An 18,820-nucleotide genomic window follows, 5' to 3' on the forward strand; every position below is an offset into this window, starting at 1 on the left:
AAATTTCGACATCATAATTAATGCTGACATATTAAAATAATATTTATTTACACTTTTAATTATTGAATATAATGAAATTTATGCTATATTTAAATTATTATAAATTTTGTTAAAAAAATTTAAGTCAGATTTATTTACATATTTTTCAATAATTCATTTTTGCCCCTAATGACAATTACTTGCTCTAACCATATGCACACCCAGTTCAAAAATAAATTATTTGATATCATATGCAAACTAGTTACTGAAAGCTGCTACTCTTGAAAAGCAGAAAAAAGTACTCCATCGATCAATCTAACAAATTCAACTCTTAAAAAGTCGAAAAAAAAGTACTCCGTCAATCTAACAACAAATTCAAAAAGAAATCGTAATCACGTCAATCTAACAAACTCAAGAATTCATGATCCTATGCAAACTTCAGATAACCCCAACTTTTGCTTTTCGTTTCTTGGCATCCAATGATGTCAGCCCTTTTCCCAAACCAGCTGGAACTTGCTCTTGCAAGTGCATTGATTGGTCATCAGTTGCATCATCATTGTCTTCCTTTTTAACGGGATGTGCTAGTCCATTTTCCACAGCATCTTGAGTCATCCCTGAATTAATAAAATGGAGAAGCTGTGTAAGGGAAGGTACTGCTTGAGCTTGTACACCAGGAGGGCGTAACAAACCCTTTGCTGCAGCCTTCCTTCGGACTCCAGCAGCTGCACGTGCAGCCCTTTCATCAATTTTCCTTCCCCTAGGGAGAGTCTCACCAATTAAAGCAGCATTGATGGACTTGTTTGCAGATGAACCTGAAGTTCCAGATCCTTTGGCAGCCTGGAATGAATGGATCAACTCAGGACGTGCCTGGCAAAATAAAAAGAAAATTAAAAAAATTTCATAATAAGATATACAGATTTCACAAAAAATAAATTAGAAACATTTCAGGGGAAAAAAATCAAAAAACACATAATGATGTCACACTCAAGAGTATCAAACTTAACCAACTGAATTTGTCCATCCTTCTATTATTCTTTCCCATCTTTCTATTATTCTTTCAATATGGCAGTATGGTGATCTGCTAATTCCATCAGAAAAATAACAGACAAATCAAAAGAACTTAAAGAATAACCTTCAAAATATCAATGGCCCTCTGAGTAGATGCATCGTTCAGAACTTGATCTCTTTGCTTTTGTACATTCTTCTGTCATATAACATATTAAATGTGAATCCTACTATTATAAAAGAAGTGACAGTTTTGGTCCAACTTGTTAATTACATAGAATTTAATTTTAACATAGTTAAAACATACAGTGAAATTATACACTCGTGTCCTAGTATGACATAAAAAAAATTCACTATTATGATTATGATGATAAGAAGTTGATCAGTGTTCAAAGTCCTCATTGTTGCTGAGATGTCCAACTGCAATTTTTTCATTTTGCTCATATTTAAATAGTTAAATTGGAACTTTTTAATTGCTAAAATCAGATAACAAATGTAAATTCTAGTGAATTCTCCCATTCAACTGCTTTCTCCACTGTGGATTGATTTGATTTTCAATTTCTTTTGTAGAAACCTAACCAAATCAAACTAATTTGGTTATGTATTAGACATTTTGGTTATGTTTAATTATGAATTATGACAATGCATGCCTTATTGACCATAAATATCCGATAATAAGCACTTGTTTTAGAAGAGATTTGTAATGTAATTATTATTGAGAGATTTTTTTATTGTTTTATTGTTTATGCCTTGTCGTTATGTAAATGTCATTTTTAAATATTGATCATGACTTAATTGGTCATTAGATTATGCTTTATTTTATTAGTTTCCAAATTAAAAATAACTTTAAAAGACACAAAAATAAATTAGAAAAATAAAAAAATCGAACCAAATTGAACTACAAAGATCAATTAGTTTAGTGCTGATTAGTATTGCATTGAACCTGGTTCAGATTTGGTATTGAATTCAACCTGAACCAAATCAAACCAAACCACATTACTTTTGTGTTTGGTTTGGATGAATTTTTGTCTAAAAATCAAATCTAAGTTAGACCAAGAAGTACTCCTAGTAATGTGAACCTTTTGGGATTGTGTAATTCCATATTAACAAGAAGAAAGAATGATGATACCTGTAGTTCACGCAGCTTAAAACTATTCATCCAGTTTAATGCGTCACGTGTCTTTGAATCTTCTTCACCAAGTTGTTTGGCAAGTATATCAAATGTTGTCTTCTCATGCTGCAAACCAAACACTAGGATGACTCAACCATCAACAGGTAACATGAGAAAATAGACATCAACTTTTACCACTATACATACCTGTAAAGAGAGATTGAAAGCACCTATAGAGTTAAATGCAATAGCAAGAGCATGATAACTTAAAGCTGTTTGAATATGTTCCTTTCCAAGAAGCCTTTCATTCTTTTTTAAAGCTTCTTGCAGGTAACGAAGAGCTATGCTTGTCTTTTTCATATCCTGATATATCATTGCAACATTGATGAAAGTTGATGCGATATCAGGATGGTCAGGACCCAATGACAAATTTAATAGGAGCAAAGCACGTGCCATGTAATGAAGAGAAAATTCTGTTTGGTTAAGTCCATGATAGAACAGAGCCATATTGCAATAACTGCACCAACGACAACAATAACAGATCACACAATGTTTCAGAGCAAACTGTTTTATCACACCAATACATTTCTTTGCACATTGTGACTATATGTCTTGGCAAAAACACAATGATATGCAAATAAAAGAATGCAGAAGAAAACAGAATCCCATAGTATTACACAATGAACCAAGATCAACAGAATAGGGAGTGCCTGCCTGTGGGCAGTGTCGGGATGATCCAGACCAAGACAACGTTCATTTATAATTAATTCTCTTTGTGTTTGAGCAATAGCCCCAACCATGTCTCCATTATGATACGAAATCATCGCAAGATGCCTGAAATTTAATAATTGAAATTAAATACATTATGCAGAAATGCAAACAAGAAAAAATAGAGAATATACCTAATTTCATCCTTCATAAATTTAGGAGTTAAACTTTGAAAATATAACAAATTCACATTAGTCCCTAAAATTATTATTAACTAGAAAAGGACGCATTAATCCTAGAAAAGGACATGCAGGATCTGCATTTATGATGTTTAGGGACTAAAATAGGATTTTAACAGTTTTTAGGACTCATGCATCCACCTGAATTTCTCAATTCAGTTTAGGATTTAGGCTTTAGAAAAATACGTTTGCTAGACTTCATTAGAAAGGACACAAGTAGTTACCAAAAATACAATAGTTACCAAAAAAAGAAAGGACACAAGTATTGACTACAATTCTTTAAATTTATGAGGTGTAGGAACCGATAATCATTACTATAAGTATTACTTCGCTACCATTACCCAAGTCTAAAGCAACCAAGCATGAAGATTTAATTATGACTTGAACAAACAAAACCTTTAGAATCGTACTTAACATAAACAAAAACAACCATGACATACCGACAACAAGTGGCAACATCCCGATGCATTGGGCCAGTAACCTGCAGTTATTACACAACAATTATTTTAAAATAAGGAATTCCTCTTAGGAGAGATACAACAATGTGGAATTTCATGCCTGTTGTAGAATTGTGAATGCCTCTGAAAATAAAGCGTGGGATTCATTCATCATTTCCTGCATCAGAAAAATAATAATTAAAACTAAACACTCTTTATCAGATTACAATAAATCATGCACCAAGCATCCTGTGATGAATTTATTCAAGAGAATGCCGTGTTTTTTTTTTTTTTTTTGAACAACAAGAATGTCATCTTAAGAAGATAACTCAATCATACCAACTTGTGTATAACAAATATGCATAACTCCACAAAAAGAAAACAAATCTTGATGTTGCAGCCGCAATGTAGCATGTCATAAATTGAAAAAAAGGTAACTGATACAAAGAACTAACGAGCCCTACATAAAACCTTCCATTCTATATTAGAAAAAAAAAAAAAAAAAAAAAAAAGAAACGTGGTAATAACCTTATCAAATTGCAGTTTTCCTGTCTCCACAAGTCTCTTGGCTTCAGCACTCAGTGGAATTGAATGCTTGACAATTGGACAGAGGTCCAAGATATCTGATGTTTGGAAGGGTGTTATTGAATTAAGATCATATTTATGAGCTGCAATGGTAACACCAACCTGAAAGCCAAGCATTATTTATGGTTTTAAATGATACACACTATTGAGTAAGCATAAATCTATATCAAAGAACTGGAAAAAAAATCCTTCAAAAACTTTCATGCTCTCTTTTATATTCTCACACTATCAAATCAAAGAGAATGGAAAACATCAGAAAATTCAGATTCGGTAAATTTCGATAAAAATCGTTGACACAACTGCAACCCAAACATTACATATATGGTAAATTATACTTACCTTTAGACAGAGATTACGTAAAACAGTAATTTTCTTCACACACGACCTATCATCCTCAGTCAACTCAAACTGCAACAAGTTGATATTTATTTCAAATGTATAGCTAGCAACTCGAATATAGACAAAGAAATAAATATAAATACAATGTGCACTGAGGTAGTATATGGAAATTGAGAGTTAGGAACAGTAATAAAAAATGTTGGAATATGACTCTTTGACAGCAAATTCTTATATATTATGTATGATTTAATAGTGTTGTTTCTATCATTTTGTCCGACTTTCCATATCCAAAAGAGGAATATGGAGTCATAAAAAGGTGAAACCGTCTCACTTTAATAGAGAAATTTAATAGAGAGGAGGATTAAGTGAACAGAGCACTCATCTCTATAAGAGTTTATGACTCTAGGAAAGCAATTATTGTATTTTGTGTGATTTAGTATTACTGTTCACCAATCTATCAATAAATTATCATCCTTTTCTTAGCACTAGAAGTCATACCTGTTTAGATTCCATGCATATAACTTGGATGTACTAAAGCAAACACTATAATACCTATTGCGGCTCATTCACTTAATTAAAAAAAATGCATGTGTATTCACATGTACATTTAATCAGATTGAGAATTATATATTCAGGTTAGACAACAATTGATACCTTGTATTTGATAACTGCAAATTTGTGAATGTTAGACCAAAGAGTTTCAGAGTTAACACTCGTATACAAAGGTTGACTGTTTCTTAAGGATTTCCTTCCTTTCCTCCGTGCTTGCCTTCTGGAATGCTTTCCTGGGGACTGATGCCCTACATGCTCCTGTAAATTAAAAAGGATAGATGAATAATTCTAAGGACCTTGTAGATGCCCTACATTACAAAGTAATTAACTAGAAATTTATATAGCTTATAGAATGTCCCATGTTGACTAGGAATATGACCAATGTACTACCAACTTGATCTAGCATCTAGGTTTGAGTTAGGTCCAGCCATTTCTAACACAGAATTTGACAGGAAATAAAAATTGTAGATGAAAAATAGTTTGTAATGCAAAAGAAGGCAAAGTTCAAAAATCAATTCAAGGGATCATAAAATAAAAGAACTAGCCAGATTAGCTAGCTGGAAATAGTGGCAGGTATCACAAAATGATCCAATCATGTGAGAAAACCTTTTTAGGAGAGCTGGACTGTGAGCCATTAACAATTACTTTTTCACCCAGAGCTTGACAGCTTCCAAATAGGCAGTTAAACAAATGAGATATTGCTGGTGCAATGTCATGGTCATCAGTGTCTCTCAATATATCCTGAAAGTTTTATTCGGTGGCAAACAAAATCATAAGGTATCAGAAGCATAATATTGGTGTGAGGATTAAGTGGACAAGTAATTTTTAAACAATAGTTTATCCTCTGTACAGGTTTATATGTCACCACAAAAGAGCGTATATAAATTCCCCATGCTCATGCAATATCTTATATCAATGAAGAAATGAATGCATCCACATATCAGTTTATTTGAAACAGAAAGAATATAAGATTTTGAGCATGACTCAGAAATTAATTAATGCAAAATCTGTTTTCTGAATTAAATTCAACAAAGTAAGGAGCTCACTCCTTACGCCCAGAGGATAAATTCATCTATAATGATCAACAAAATGAACTTCAGAAACTGAAATAACTATAGAAAATGGAGCAAGCTCCTTGCAAGATGGAGAATAGGAATCTCTACTCTGAACACCTTAGCCAAAACCATCATTATTGACATGAAAATTCTATAATACTCCCTCACAGACATTTTCTTCCCTAAATAATCTCCTTCTCCCTTTCTGAAAACTTTATTCACTTCCCAATTCCCTCCTTGCCACATGTCAATTCAGTCAAGCCTTTATCTCTCCTCCAGCAAAATATTCAAGATAACAAAACACTTCTAGAATTAAAAACTGAATCAGAGGCTAGAAAAAGTAGAGGTAATGAAATGTTGAAATAACTTTTACGTGGGTACGAAAGATTCTTTTACATTGATAATGTGCTTAGAAGATCTGACAATAATCTCGCTTATACAAAGATCCCACAGATGAGGTAGTCGTCTAGTTCCATCAGCCACCTTTCACAGAATGACAGAAAAAAGTACCTATCAGAATTACCATATGACAAGCAAAAGAAATGACATAGGAGCAACCAAAATCCATTTAGTTGGCATTTGATGATTCATTACAGCAGTAATGATCAAAATATAGAGCATACTTTTCCAATATAGCGAACATTAATTCCATGAGCATGGAGTGCTTCTGTTAATGTCTGGCCATCCATGGGTGTAACTCTAAGTGTGCATAGATCTTCTATAAACTTTGGGATCACAACATCGGTAAGAAATTTGCTAGCTTCTCTCACATGGTTTTCATCAGCTTCTATTTCCTGGGAAATATGATCAAACATAACAATATAAGAATATCATGAGCACCAAGAGTGAACCGTGAAATTTCATACAGGAAACACACAGAGAAACACCAGGGAGAAGGAAAGGATGAGTGAGCAGATTCAGAAGAAACCTCTGAACTTCCAGCTAGTTTGAATTCAGTGAAAACATTAGGGTTAAAAACTATGTCGTCAAGATGATAAGAGCTTTCTGGAGATGCAGAAAAAAGTTCTTTTGCATCCTCGCTCTTCTTTTCCTTAATCAAATCCTGTAGAAAGGTATCAAAAGTGCGTACCCTTAGTTTATAGGTTTATATTTTGGAATTCAATCTCCAAAGAAAATATCCCTAATTTTTACTGATTCTAAACTAATAGTGAGACAAATCATTTGATAGGATATCCTATCATCTTTTGAAATTATACTTGCAATACAGAATACACACAATACAATACTACCGGTGTTTGAAAGTTAAGTTAGATAATGAAGTGAGGTTGGTACTAGATAAAGTTGAAACAAGTAGTTTATTTTCACAACATAGATGGTGATGAGATCCAAGCCATAACACATGAGACCTCGAAAAATGTTAACATTCAATCTTATAATTGTGAAGTTCAGCAGATTATCCTTAAGGCAGGAATATATATGCAACAGTACCTACCGGTTTATCAGAATCAACAAAGATTTTAGCATCATTTGCCAAGTTATCTACCTCCTTGGAATTAGTGTCCTTGGATTTTGATTTCTCTGCTGCTTTGGCCTATTCCCACAAAGACAAGCTATGTGAAACTTGTATATAAAGGAAAACCCCAAATATTGTTTTGTTTATATCGGAATGCTGTAGTTACCTTGCAAAACAAGGTAATTAATTCAGATCTTAAGATACAATTTTGAGAACCAGGTCCAGTATAGTTTGCATCCCGAGGAGTTACCCTCAACAAATCAAGAAGATAATGCCTGAGTAATTTCAAATAAGAACATCAGTTCATGGCACAGTAAACAATTAAAACAAATTCAAATCTATATTGAACTAAAATTGAATGTTTCAACTAATAAAACATGATTGAAAAGCTTCCTATCCATATTCAATGACAAAAGGAAGGCCAGAAAGGAATTTCATGTATCCGTAAAGTTCATATCACTGTCTTAAATAACACTTGAACATCATAACTAATAACAATGGATGACAAACTCCTTATGTATCGGTGTTCAATCACATTTTTCAACCATAAATAACATACAAAAGAAAGCTTGAAGGAGCTACAAGTATTAGCAATACCCAAATCACAATCTCAAGTGTATTGAAGTAATCCTGAACTAAGTTACTTATAACCATCGTTGCTGAACTTCCTACTATCAGTGTCCAATAATACTCTTCGCTTCAAAAATAAACGACTTGCAAAAAAAAAAGAACCATAATGATGTTCTGTACATAAGTATAGTAGAAAATCATGCGTATTTCCAATTCCAATCTTAACAAATACAATCACTATTTTGTGTTCAATTCCGCTCTTAACAAATACAATCACTACTTGTGTACTAATTCCCAAGTCAAACATAATTAGAAAATCAGCCAAAAAGTCAGCAGCCAAAGAGACAAACAACATAGAATCAATAAGTCAAGCCAAAATGAAACTACCGTTTATCACTGCCAACAATGCCCTTGCTATCCACTGCCACGGCTAATTTAGAAATATTTCCGGATCCATCAATGACTAAGTGTTCCTTCAGATGAAGCCTTTTGGCAGCCACCATCACCTGAATAAGAACAACTTAGAAAAGATACTAAAGAAAGCCATCTAATAGAGAATGCAAAAACTAGCAACACCGTCAAGGAAAGATTATTTAAAATTTACTTAACAACTATTGAATATATTCATAATTTACATAATAACTATTGAATATATTCGTAATTCATTTGACAAGGAATTTTCCTTATATTTTCATCCGTGTACAAAAGGTTCCACCCACAATACGATTTCAATAAAAGCTTAAAATTCAATTTTGATCCCTTCACTAAAATTAAAAGTTCAGAAGATGTTTTACCTTCGAATGAAAATCTTCATTCCACACAATTTTTTTTCCATTGTCAAGAGAGCCATACACGAGAGTGTCCAAACTGTCCCCTTGAAGAATGCCTGGCAAGACACTCTGCAGCAAAATATATAATTTGAAATCATACAGAAATTTAATTGTGAACAAGGATTCATGGGGTTTACAATTATAAAAAAAAAAAAAAAAAAAAAAAGTAGCAAATTCTATATTTTCTTTTTTATTAAATATAGTATAAAATGCAGCAAACATCATGTGTGAATTAATTCAATGTAGAACTTAGATTTCTTAATCAATGTAGGATTACTAATAGCAACCATTGAAAATATATTTATATGTACATTAAGATTTAAATAAAGTATTAGCAGTAAAAGTACTACGCACTGCATGTTTATAACACCAAACAGAAATGCCTAATGCAAATTTTGGGCATGCTCTATCGCCATTTCAACACATTTGACTGCCATTCTAGTTCTGTTTCATAATATCCCAAAGCTGTTTTGACAAGTTATCAAAAGGGAAAATGGAAGAAGTTATCAATAGGTAAGGTTAACACCTGAGCTAATACTCTGTGACCCCTATAGTCAATTATAGCCACAACAAGATTATAAAGTCCTGGGACATCAGCTTCCTGGTAAGCTTTTGTGCCATTCAAATCATTATTTACGGAAGCATATGTGGCCACATCAGTCTCAACCTGCCCAGCTTCAGGATGAATATCTTGAACAATTTCCATGTCATTGATACTATCTTCTGAACTTGAACCATCATTAGCCACTCCATTGGGAACATGAACAGCAGAAGATTTTTCAGAATTATCCACCCCATTGGGAACTTGGACAGCAGAAGATTTTTTAGAATTAGCATCTGTAGATTTCTTTGACAGCTTCTGAAGGTCAGTATCAACAGCAACACTAAAAAATATATTGTTGTGCAGGAACCTATTACCAAAACACAATCAGAAAACACTGATGAGCCAACTTACCATGAATAAAGGCAAAATTTTGGGCAAAGGAAAATGAAATCTCACATAAAGAACAATCCATGACTATTCAACTATAACTGACACTTTCGCAAAGATTCATTAACATAAGAACAGTATTATTATGTACTATATTTTGTTTTCATAAATGCTTACCTTGTGACAACAACATTGTATTTATATCATATATGAGAACAACCAGAACCATGTTATGGGATGGGGTTTTTTTAATTTAAATTTTCTAACATATAATCTTAATATTTTTAAAAGTAGTCTATAATTTATATTTTCTAAGTCTTATTATAAAATGATATTTAAGTATTAGTCATTGTTATTTTTTGATATAATATTCTTTTTTATTTTATAAGTTTCATTGTAAAGATAATAACACTTTTTTAATATATGAAATAAATATTATATTCTTATTTTATATTAATTATTGTGAATACTGTATTCTTTCTTCTTTTTAGACAAAATATTTAAATATTATTTATTTGATAATATTTTTATTCTTTTATCATTTGTTATTGATGATATTTAAGAATAATTACATTTACAATTAAATGATCTTATTATTTATCTTTTATATTGTTGAAAAATTTAATTAATAGCACTTTTTCTAAAAAAAAATACAGTTAATGAAAATATCAAATTTTATTATAAATTAAAAAATTTATCTTCTATATAAATATTTTTTATTAATGCCTTGATCTATTAAACTAATTAATATTTCGGAATATATATTTATAAATATTTTATATAAATATTATATATATATATATATTATAGATCCATGTGTCTCCCTCCTCTTTATTCTAAACTTCATTACAATCATTCTTCTAGAAATAGGTAACCACGACTCGTTAAATTATTAGATAAAATTATAAAATTTCGGAATCGCTTAAGTTAAAACTATAGCAAAATAATTTTTGCAATTTTTACAAAATAAAATTCCGTGATAATTTTAATTTTTACAATTTTGTAAAATAATTTTGCCCCCCTTGCAGGTAAGTATAGTTCCATCCCTGTGTACAACAATTTGTGTTTGTATAGATTAAAAAAAGTGGCTTGCTAACCAACCTAAGGCAATCATATTAGAAAATTCTTTTCATATGTTTCAGATTATAATCTAAATAGTTTTAAACTTTTAATATATATTGACATTGTTAAATTATATTTAAAAAATATTTTTTATTTTTAAAATTGTACTTGACAATAATATAGAAGGTTTTAAAAAAAATTTAATTTGTAATTTATATTTAAAATTATCTTACCTAATATTGATTTATACGTATAATCTAATTATGATAAGTCATAAACTAATTTATTTTATCAAACATTTTTTTATCTTAAAAGGAGTTTAAAAAATAATTAAAAAGATTATCAAACTTATATTTTTATTTGAACTCTTATTTATAATTTAGATTTGATATGCGAAATTTTTTTACTATCTCAAGTTTTCATGTTTAATAGTTAAATTGTACTTAATAATATAGAAGGTTTTAAATTTTTTTAATTTGTAATTTATATTTAAACTTATCTTACCTAATATTAATTTATACGTATAATCTAATTATGATAAGTCATAAACTAATTTATTTTATCAAACATTTTTTAGCTTAAAAGGAGTTTAAAAAATAATTAAAAAGATTATCAAACTTATATTTTTATGTAAACTCTTATTTATAATTTAGATTTGATATGCGAAATTGTTTTACTTTCTTAGGAATTTTAAATCACGAATCTCTGTTTTTCATGTTTAATAGTTATTTTAAAAAAAATATGTCTCTCCTTTTTAAAATAATATATATATATATAGAGAGAGAGACAGAGAGAGAGAGGAGAAGGAAGGATTAGTTTCTTTCAAGAATAAGTCTACCTAAAATTACTTCGTTTAATAATTTATGTTTTATATCAAATCTCAACAATCTAACCGTTAAATTTAAAGTTTTTAATGTACAGATCAAATCTGCCAATTTTTAAAATTTTGAAAACCATTTGATATTTTATTTCATTAATTCAAATTAACAGATAAATTGTATAAGTTTTGAAGTGGAAGGTCCTACTAACATGAATAAATGTTCTGGGTCAGTTGAGTTTATTGGAGGAATGCAGCCATTAATCACTCCAACAGCACCACTTATTGCTGCATCAACAAAGTCTGATGTCACTCTATAAAGTGCCCTATCCCGCATAAGTCTGCAGTAAAGGAAAACTCACCCAAGAAATTAATGAGTCAGGTCCTCACCAGCAGAGAAAACAAATGAACATTCATACCTTTAAAATCACCAGTTTGAGTTAGAAATTAAAAGGTACCTCTCCAGTGGAGTTGTACGGGGCAATTCTCGACATGTTTGCAACTCTTCATTCCACTCTCTTGGCATGCCAAGAGGCTCACTTCCATATAGAAGACTCAAGGAATTCTCAGCCCTGTCTGAATTGCGTCTGTGGTCTGCCAATAAAAGAAGCGAAGTTACAAAACAAATCAGATTATCAGACAGCATTCTCAATTACAATTCACTCATAAGTTATAGATTAAACTATTAAATATTTCTACTACTAATGATAACAAGATTGATATTTGCTTTGCTGGGATGAAAGATAGATCTTTCAAACAAGCATATTAAATGAAAATTTTCATGCCACGAGTTGACTTCAAGTCATAAGAAATGATACAATTAGAATAATTAATATCTTACTACCTCTAACCAACCAAAGTTTCTCAACCTTCTGTTTATTGGGAAAAAAAAATTCAATAACCTTTTATCAACACTAAATAAAGCTTCAAATCCATACTAAGTTATAGTGTCGGGACCAATGAATAACTAAAAAAAAAAGTTTAGCATAAAAGCTTCAAAAATTAACTTCTATTTTAACAGCTAAAATTGTTTTCAAATTTAATATTTCACAAGTATTTATAGCATCTATCATAGACAAAGTATGAAATGAATGCTTGGTCAATGGGACTGCCAGGAAGCATACATACGTCTACGATTTGGAAAATTTAAAATTATTAGACACAACACCTATGATATAATATAAAAAAAATTAATCTAAACTTAGCATAAATTAAAAAATTTAAATCACAAGAGAGAATTCATGTATTAAAATTGAGCATGTCATTATAAACATAACAAAATAAAATAAAAATTTGTCTAATTATCGTGATATTCTATTTAGTATTGGTATACAAGTTAAAAAAATAAAAGCATGAAAGTAAAAATGCAATTAAAAGAATTTGAAGTGTCCAAGCAATATATCCAACATGAACACATATTTGACCCGGTTATGACATGACGTGGCTAGTGTTTAGAAGTGGTCATGCATATTAGATGGGCTAACTTTGTTTTTAATTGAAAAAGGCATAATAATGTTAATGGGAATAGAGATTTTCAGGTTACCTCATAATAAAATCAAACAAATATAATTTGAGTAACAATAAAAAAAAAAAAATAATATAACCAATAGCAATGAGCTTCGTAAAAGTATCAGGGAATTTCTCCACACTATGCAAGTTTATTCGACAACCAAATATCTAGTCATAGCATCACTTGCCACTGATGACACAAGGTAAACAATAAGAAGCCCACACAAGTAAGCTAACCACCCAACTACACAAAGTTTTGGATATGTCAAAAGGAAGATTTTCTCTTCTGAAATTTGCTCTCACAGAGGACAAAATGAGAAAATGTATCACCTACCACTTAAAGGAAGAGCAACCTGATTATCCAACTCCCGGAGCACATGTTACTATAACAGAATTGAAAAGATAATACTGATGAAACAAGTTGCCAGTGACAGAGCTCACCAGGAACTGGGTATGATCCAAGCCACGAATTAGGCATCAACACAGGCTGCACATTTTCAAAACAATGTACAGCAGCTTTCTGCTCCAAAATTTCACAGAAAGCTTCATAATTGAAGAAACCGTGTAAGCTTAGGTTCTCATGGCCAAAATTTGACAAACATAAGTCTTGAACAATAAGTACTTAAATACACTTCATTACCTTTTTGGAACATGGGGCTAATCTTTTGCAAGAGGGCAGCAAGAGTTGTTGCTTCAATAGTAGTTTTGCTTGGCCTTGGGTCAAAAGTCTCTGCAGTGCATGAGTTAACATAAAACATCCTAGTACTTCCCGTTATACAAAACGCATTACCCTCCAGAGTTGTCACATCCAAATAAAGCAAATCTCCAACTAGCCTGAAAAGCACAGAAAACCTTATCAAATTCCTTAAAACTGAACACAGATAGGAAATGACATCAATTGAAGAGAACATTTGTCGATTTACCTTCTATATCTTGGGGGAGGATTGAAGGCCGAAAACAATATGCTCTCCACACACTTAACATCCTCCAGTGGGGATGGTGGCACATTACTCAATAAACCAGAGACATCCGCCATATAACCAAGCCCGGGAAGCTCTGGAACCTCATTTTTCAATGTATCTGATATTCATGGAATGCAGAAGCAGAATAGTAACTATATATTCCAAAGGCAACATGTAAAACATTAACATGCTAACATAGCTCAATCAACTCGTATCACAGGTTCAACCCCTCACTTCCGTTTTTATTCTTGAGGTTTTAAAATACAGTCTGCAATTGATGGCAAAAATTTTGGGGTTTATGTGATCACATCGCAACACAATTACGGTCGCATTTAGCTGCAATTTTCCACGACATCAAAGATCGCAACAAAATCACAAATGGGACCACAATTTAAAACATAAGGCTTCCTGAAAAAGTAAAAATAAAAGGGGTACTAAACAGCAATGAAGGGAAGAGAATTATCCCATACCTCCTGAATTCGGTTCTTTATTTTGTTCTTTCTCATTCTGCGGGGCAGGTGAGGTGGAAAAGGGAGCATTGAGGTTAGAAAGGGAAAGCAACTCTTTAGTATGCCGAACATGAACCCTTATGGACCTTTCATCATAAAATGCTGCAAACACAAATTCCCCGCATCATAATCTGCCAGCTTTAAATGTTCAACAAAGAATGTTTTATGCCCTGTTTGAATAAACTTCATAATAATTCCTTTTAGAAAAAGGAAACAAGAAAGCAAAATGAATTACACTTATCTTCTCCTATATAAAAGTTAAAATTTGCTCATGCATAAGTAACTGTAATTCATTTAACCTTATTATTTTCTTCTGCTGTAAATGCTTAATGAGAAATTTATCCAAAGCGAACCCTGGACCAACTCCTCCAGATTTCGCAAAAATCAACGTTAATTAATTTAATAAACATACCTGGAACCATTTCCAAGGAAAAACCGCCCTTGGAAATATCAGACACCTCCGAAAATACATTGTAATCATGGAGGTGGTGAACGCCGCCATCCTTCTCGCGCAACAACAAGTCATAGCACGTGACGTAACACGCTTCCTTAGACTCAAGAAGGAACTGTTTTACGTCCATGACAGTGTCCTCTTCAGTCAGCTGCCAATATAACAAACTCATCACAAATTGCGGAACTACAAACAAATCAGAACCACGTTCTGAACAGAACAGAACAGAACCTCACACGTCAAAATTCTCACCCGAATTTCAATCTTTTCCCCTGTTATCGTTCTGATGAAAGAAAGATAACCCTGAGGATCACCTGCATGATCAACTCGCACAATATTAATCAATATTATTAATTTTTTTGAAATTTACTTTAAATTGAGAATCATTCGTTAGAGATTTTATCGAATCAACCTTGTTTTCTTTTGGTCTCCGCTGCATTTTGCGTTTCATGAACGATTGCGGTGTTCTCGGAAGCGGCATTGTTGTTGTTATTGTTGTTACGTGTAGCTTTTCTTCTGCCCCTGCCTTTGCCTGGTTTCGCTGCCATTTCTGAATTTCAAGAGAAAATCGTGTCAGTCACACGCAGTTACTGTTACATATAAAATAATGATGGTGACAGTGTGAGGATATCGAGAAACCTGACAATGACGGAACAAAGAGGAGAAAATAAGGGTTTTTACTGCGGAAACAGTGACAATGAGGTTTTAGTGTATCTGGTGTGATACAAATGATGTGATCACCGGCTATATCAAGACAGCAAAGGAAGAGGAGTTAAAGTGGGCTGGGCTTTTTAAATAAATTAAAAAAAAACTTTTTTATTTGTTACAAAATAACTACCTTTATAAATAAAAATAAATAACTAATTTATAGAATTAATCGGCAATAAAATTATTTCTTCAACAATTTAATATATCTGACATACGAGATTTCCGACACAAACAATTATTAAAGTTTAATAGTAATATATTGACTCTACACTATTATATTAAAAATTATTATTTATGGAAGTTTATTGACTTTACAAAAGTACCTTACAAATGAGTTGTGATCGATTATCGGTACAAAACATTTTGTATCGAAAGTGCATCATCATTAATCAACATATTCGAACAGACCAAAAGTGCAGTTTTTTTTTTTTTACCAAAGGAAACTTGCATCATCATTAATTAGCATAGTCTTTATCATTTCTATTTTGTCAGATACATCATAGAATCTGTTTACGGTGGAATATGTTTTATGAGTCCTTGTTATTTAGACTAGCACACAATGTGTTTCAATTTAGGTACTTCACTGTGTTATTGCGGTATTGAGAACAAAAAGTAGAGTAAGAAGTCTCAGTAATTACTTGTTTCGAAATGTTCTTCTATTAATACTAACAAGCAATGTTCATGCACGCAAATAATAATATGAACAGAATGAACAATACATATATTAGCAATGCAAATCATAGTTCATTTCGTACAATGATCAAATTACGTTACATATTGATCAAAGTATATGAATACACTAAGTGATTAAACAAAGAACAAGAAGACTATTCTACTTCTACTCCTAAAAAGAGAAAAGAAAAGTGGCCGAGAGTCAGTCATACCCAAAAACGATCTTGTGCACGAAAGCCATATGTGTGTGTAGGCAGAGAGTGCTTCAGAGTTCAATTCTAGTATGAGTTTTTCGACCCCTGTGAAGGTCCGTAATCCTTGTATTTATAAAGCACTCAAGAGCGGTTAATTCTGTGCATGTACGCCTCTAACTCATAACCGCTGTCCACTATATTTGCTACGTGGTCTTGAATTATAACTTCCTTTAACCGTTCTTCCCACGTTTCTTGTTTCTTCGATTGATTTTTAGGCGACCGTTTTAGCTTAACTTCCATGTTCTGAGAGTTTCAACTTTTTAATTATTCTCGAGTAACACTTGTTTGTTCGATTCTATCTCGAGTGCTCCCACGTCCCACGTGAGATTTGTCATAAGTACTCAACATGTGTTGATTTTACTTCTCGGGCAGCGCTATCAATCTTTTTCGAGTCCCATAATTTCGAGTGGATCCAACAAGTGCCCCCCTAGGAATTCGATCGCGTTATGTGTATCGATATAAAGAGAGTCGAATTCCTATATATTGACTCGAAGCATGTTTGCCTGAAGCGCCTATCTCGAGGTTACCCTATTTCTGGATTCGTATTAAATGTATATGATCGTTGCAGCGATATTAATGGCAACAACGGCGCGTGCTTCTTGTTTTTACTGTTACCAAAGTGTTTTTGGTGGCTGTTACATTTATCCAACGATCATTTCATTTAAAAAAAAAAATTTCCTGTGGGTTTAGTTACCTTAGGCCCATAAAAACTCTTTTTTACCTCGCGTGAAATTCATTTTACCATTATTTTCCTTCGCGCCCAAGTCTCTTCTGCTTTCCCTCTGGCTTGTCTTCTCCGGTGACTCCTGCGTTCCTTGATTCTCCATCCTTCCTTCCTCTTTGCTTAAATGGCTTCTTCTGCTGCATCCACCTCCGCTGCCGTGGCTTCTACTACCTCTTTCATTGTTACTTCTACCTCATCGCCAACCTTGGTTGTCCCTACCGCGACGCCCTCTACCATGACGACTGCACCACAGACCACCATGGCTATGGCCACCACTACTCAGAGCACTCCTCTGTTCATCACCAATGCCCAAGTCTGTAAGGTTAAAGATGGCGACGATACTTTTATCCCTATTCCTGGCATGGAAGAGGCCAGTTTAAAGATATACCAATCTCAGGTACTTCTTCCTTTCTCTTTAGAGGATGGTTCTATTCATGCTTTTCTTGGTCCATTTGCTGGTCAAAACACTAAAAAATTTGGTAATACCCTTCTTCCTAAAGATGCCTCCACCATTCCCTTTATTTACTCACCCCAGATAGACTTGAGCCTTTTTACTGATACCACAAAGATTTTTAGAGCTTTTCCCCCCGTTAAAGAACGACATCTATCTTGGGTAGCTCGCGTAGAATCTTTTATGTCCTCCGTGTGGAAAGAAACGGGTATTTTTGAATTTATCCAATTAGCCAAGTATGACCTTCATCTTTTCGATCCTCAAATGATTCTTTCTGCTATTTTCTTCTGGAATCGAGAGACTAGGGCCTTCGAGTTTCCTTGTGGTTTTGTTTGCCCTACCTTACTTGATGTTGCTGCTATAACCGGGTTAATGCCTCTTGGGGAGAGGTTTTATCCTGATGCATTTGAGGAAGATATTTCGATCAAAGATGTTTCGATCTCCTGGGACAAAAAAACTTATTTGGCCTTCATTACTGCACACATGGGTCAGCCTGGTACAACAGTTTCCCCTTCTGAGCATATTGCTTTTTTAATGTATTGGTTATCAGCCTGTGTTTTTTGTACTCCTTCCCTTCAAGTTCCTAAATATTACTATGCCTTGGCTCAAGCTCTTCACTCGAAGAAAAAGATATGTTTGAGCAAGTTGCTTCTAGCTTCTCTATATACGTGTCTGGATGAAGCTTCTGAAAGTTTTACCCGAGAGACGGGGCCTCGAAATCTCTCCGGTCCATTATGGTTATTGCAACTATGGCTTAATGCTATCCTCGAGAAGAAACTTCGCCTACCTGCCAACCCAATTCTACTTTGTGAACTCGAAGGCGCTCGTTTGACTACCCTTACTCCTCGGAAGCCTCTAGTGGATAATTTTGAAAAATATATTCGAG

General features: G+C 32.8%; 1 protein-coding gene across 4 annotated transcripts; it reads right to left on the reverse strand.

Annotated features, from left to right (window-relative positions):
- Positions 1–241: 241 nt before the first annotated feature.
- LOC109792792 (clustered mitochondria protein) lies at positions 242–15,897 on the reverse strand. 4 transcript variants are annotated; one of them, XM_020352224.3, is made up of 29 exons: positions 15,765–15,897; positions 15,538–15,675; positions 15,378–15,439; positions 15,087–15,276; positions 14,636–14,776; positions 14,127–14,283; positions 13,844–14,037; positions 13,645–13,746; positions 12,153–12,288; positions 11,907–12,035; positions 9,411–9,795; positions 8,849–8,953; positions 8,442–8,560; positions 7,651–7,759; positions 7,515–7,562; positions 6,939–7,073; positions 6,634–6,804; positions 6,407–6,493; positions 5,562–5,696; positions 5,058–5,213; positions 4,404–4,472; positions 4,008–4,166; positions 3,601–3,657; positions 3,483–3,523; positions 2,810–2,929; positions 2,303–2,612; positions 2,114–2,221; positions 1,112–1,183; positions 242–846 (listed from the first exon to the last, which is right to left on the reverse strand). In XM_020352224.3, the coding sequence occupies exons 2-29, from the start codon at positions 15,671–15,673 to the stop codon at positions 418–420; spliced, it is 4,062 nt and encodes a 1,353-aa protein (XP_020207813.2). In that variant the 5' UTR covers positions 15,674–15,675; positions 15,765–15,897; the 3' UTR covers positions 242–417. The 4 variants fall into 4 exon arrangements, with proteins under 4 accessions (XP_020207813.2, XP_020207812.2, XP_020207811.2 ...); XM_020352223.3 differs by having other exon boundaries at positions 1,112–1,180; positions 7,464–7,562; XM_020352222.3 differs by having other exon boundaries at positions 7,464–7,562.
- Between the last annotated feature and the right edge of the window lie 2,923 nt (positions 15,898–18,820).

Source organism: Cajanus cajan, chromosome 8 (genome assembly GCF_000230855.2).
Source record: "Cajanus cajan strain Asha chromosome 8, NIPB_CcT2T_4, whole genome shotgun sequence".
NCBI lineage: Eukaryota > Viridiplantae > Streptophyta > Magnoliopsida > Fabales > Fabaceae > Cajanus > Cajanus cajan.

Coding starts and splice junctions, on each gene's coding strand:
- LOC109792792 (XM_020352222.3), bottom strand. CDS start 15,673: ATGGCAGCGAAACCAGGCAAAGGCAGGGGCAGAAGAAAAGCTACACGT. Junction 14,038..14,126: donor CCTCCCCCAAGATATAGAAG/GTAAATCGACAA, acceptor TGTGCTTTTCAG/GCTAGTTGGAGATTTGCTTT. Junction 6,494..6,633: donor ATGTTCGCTATATTGGAAAA/GTATGCTCTATA, acceptor ATTCTGTGAAAG/GTGGCTGATGGAACTAGACG.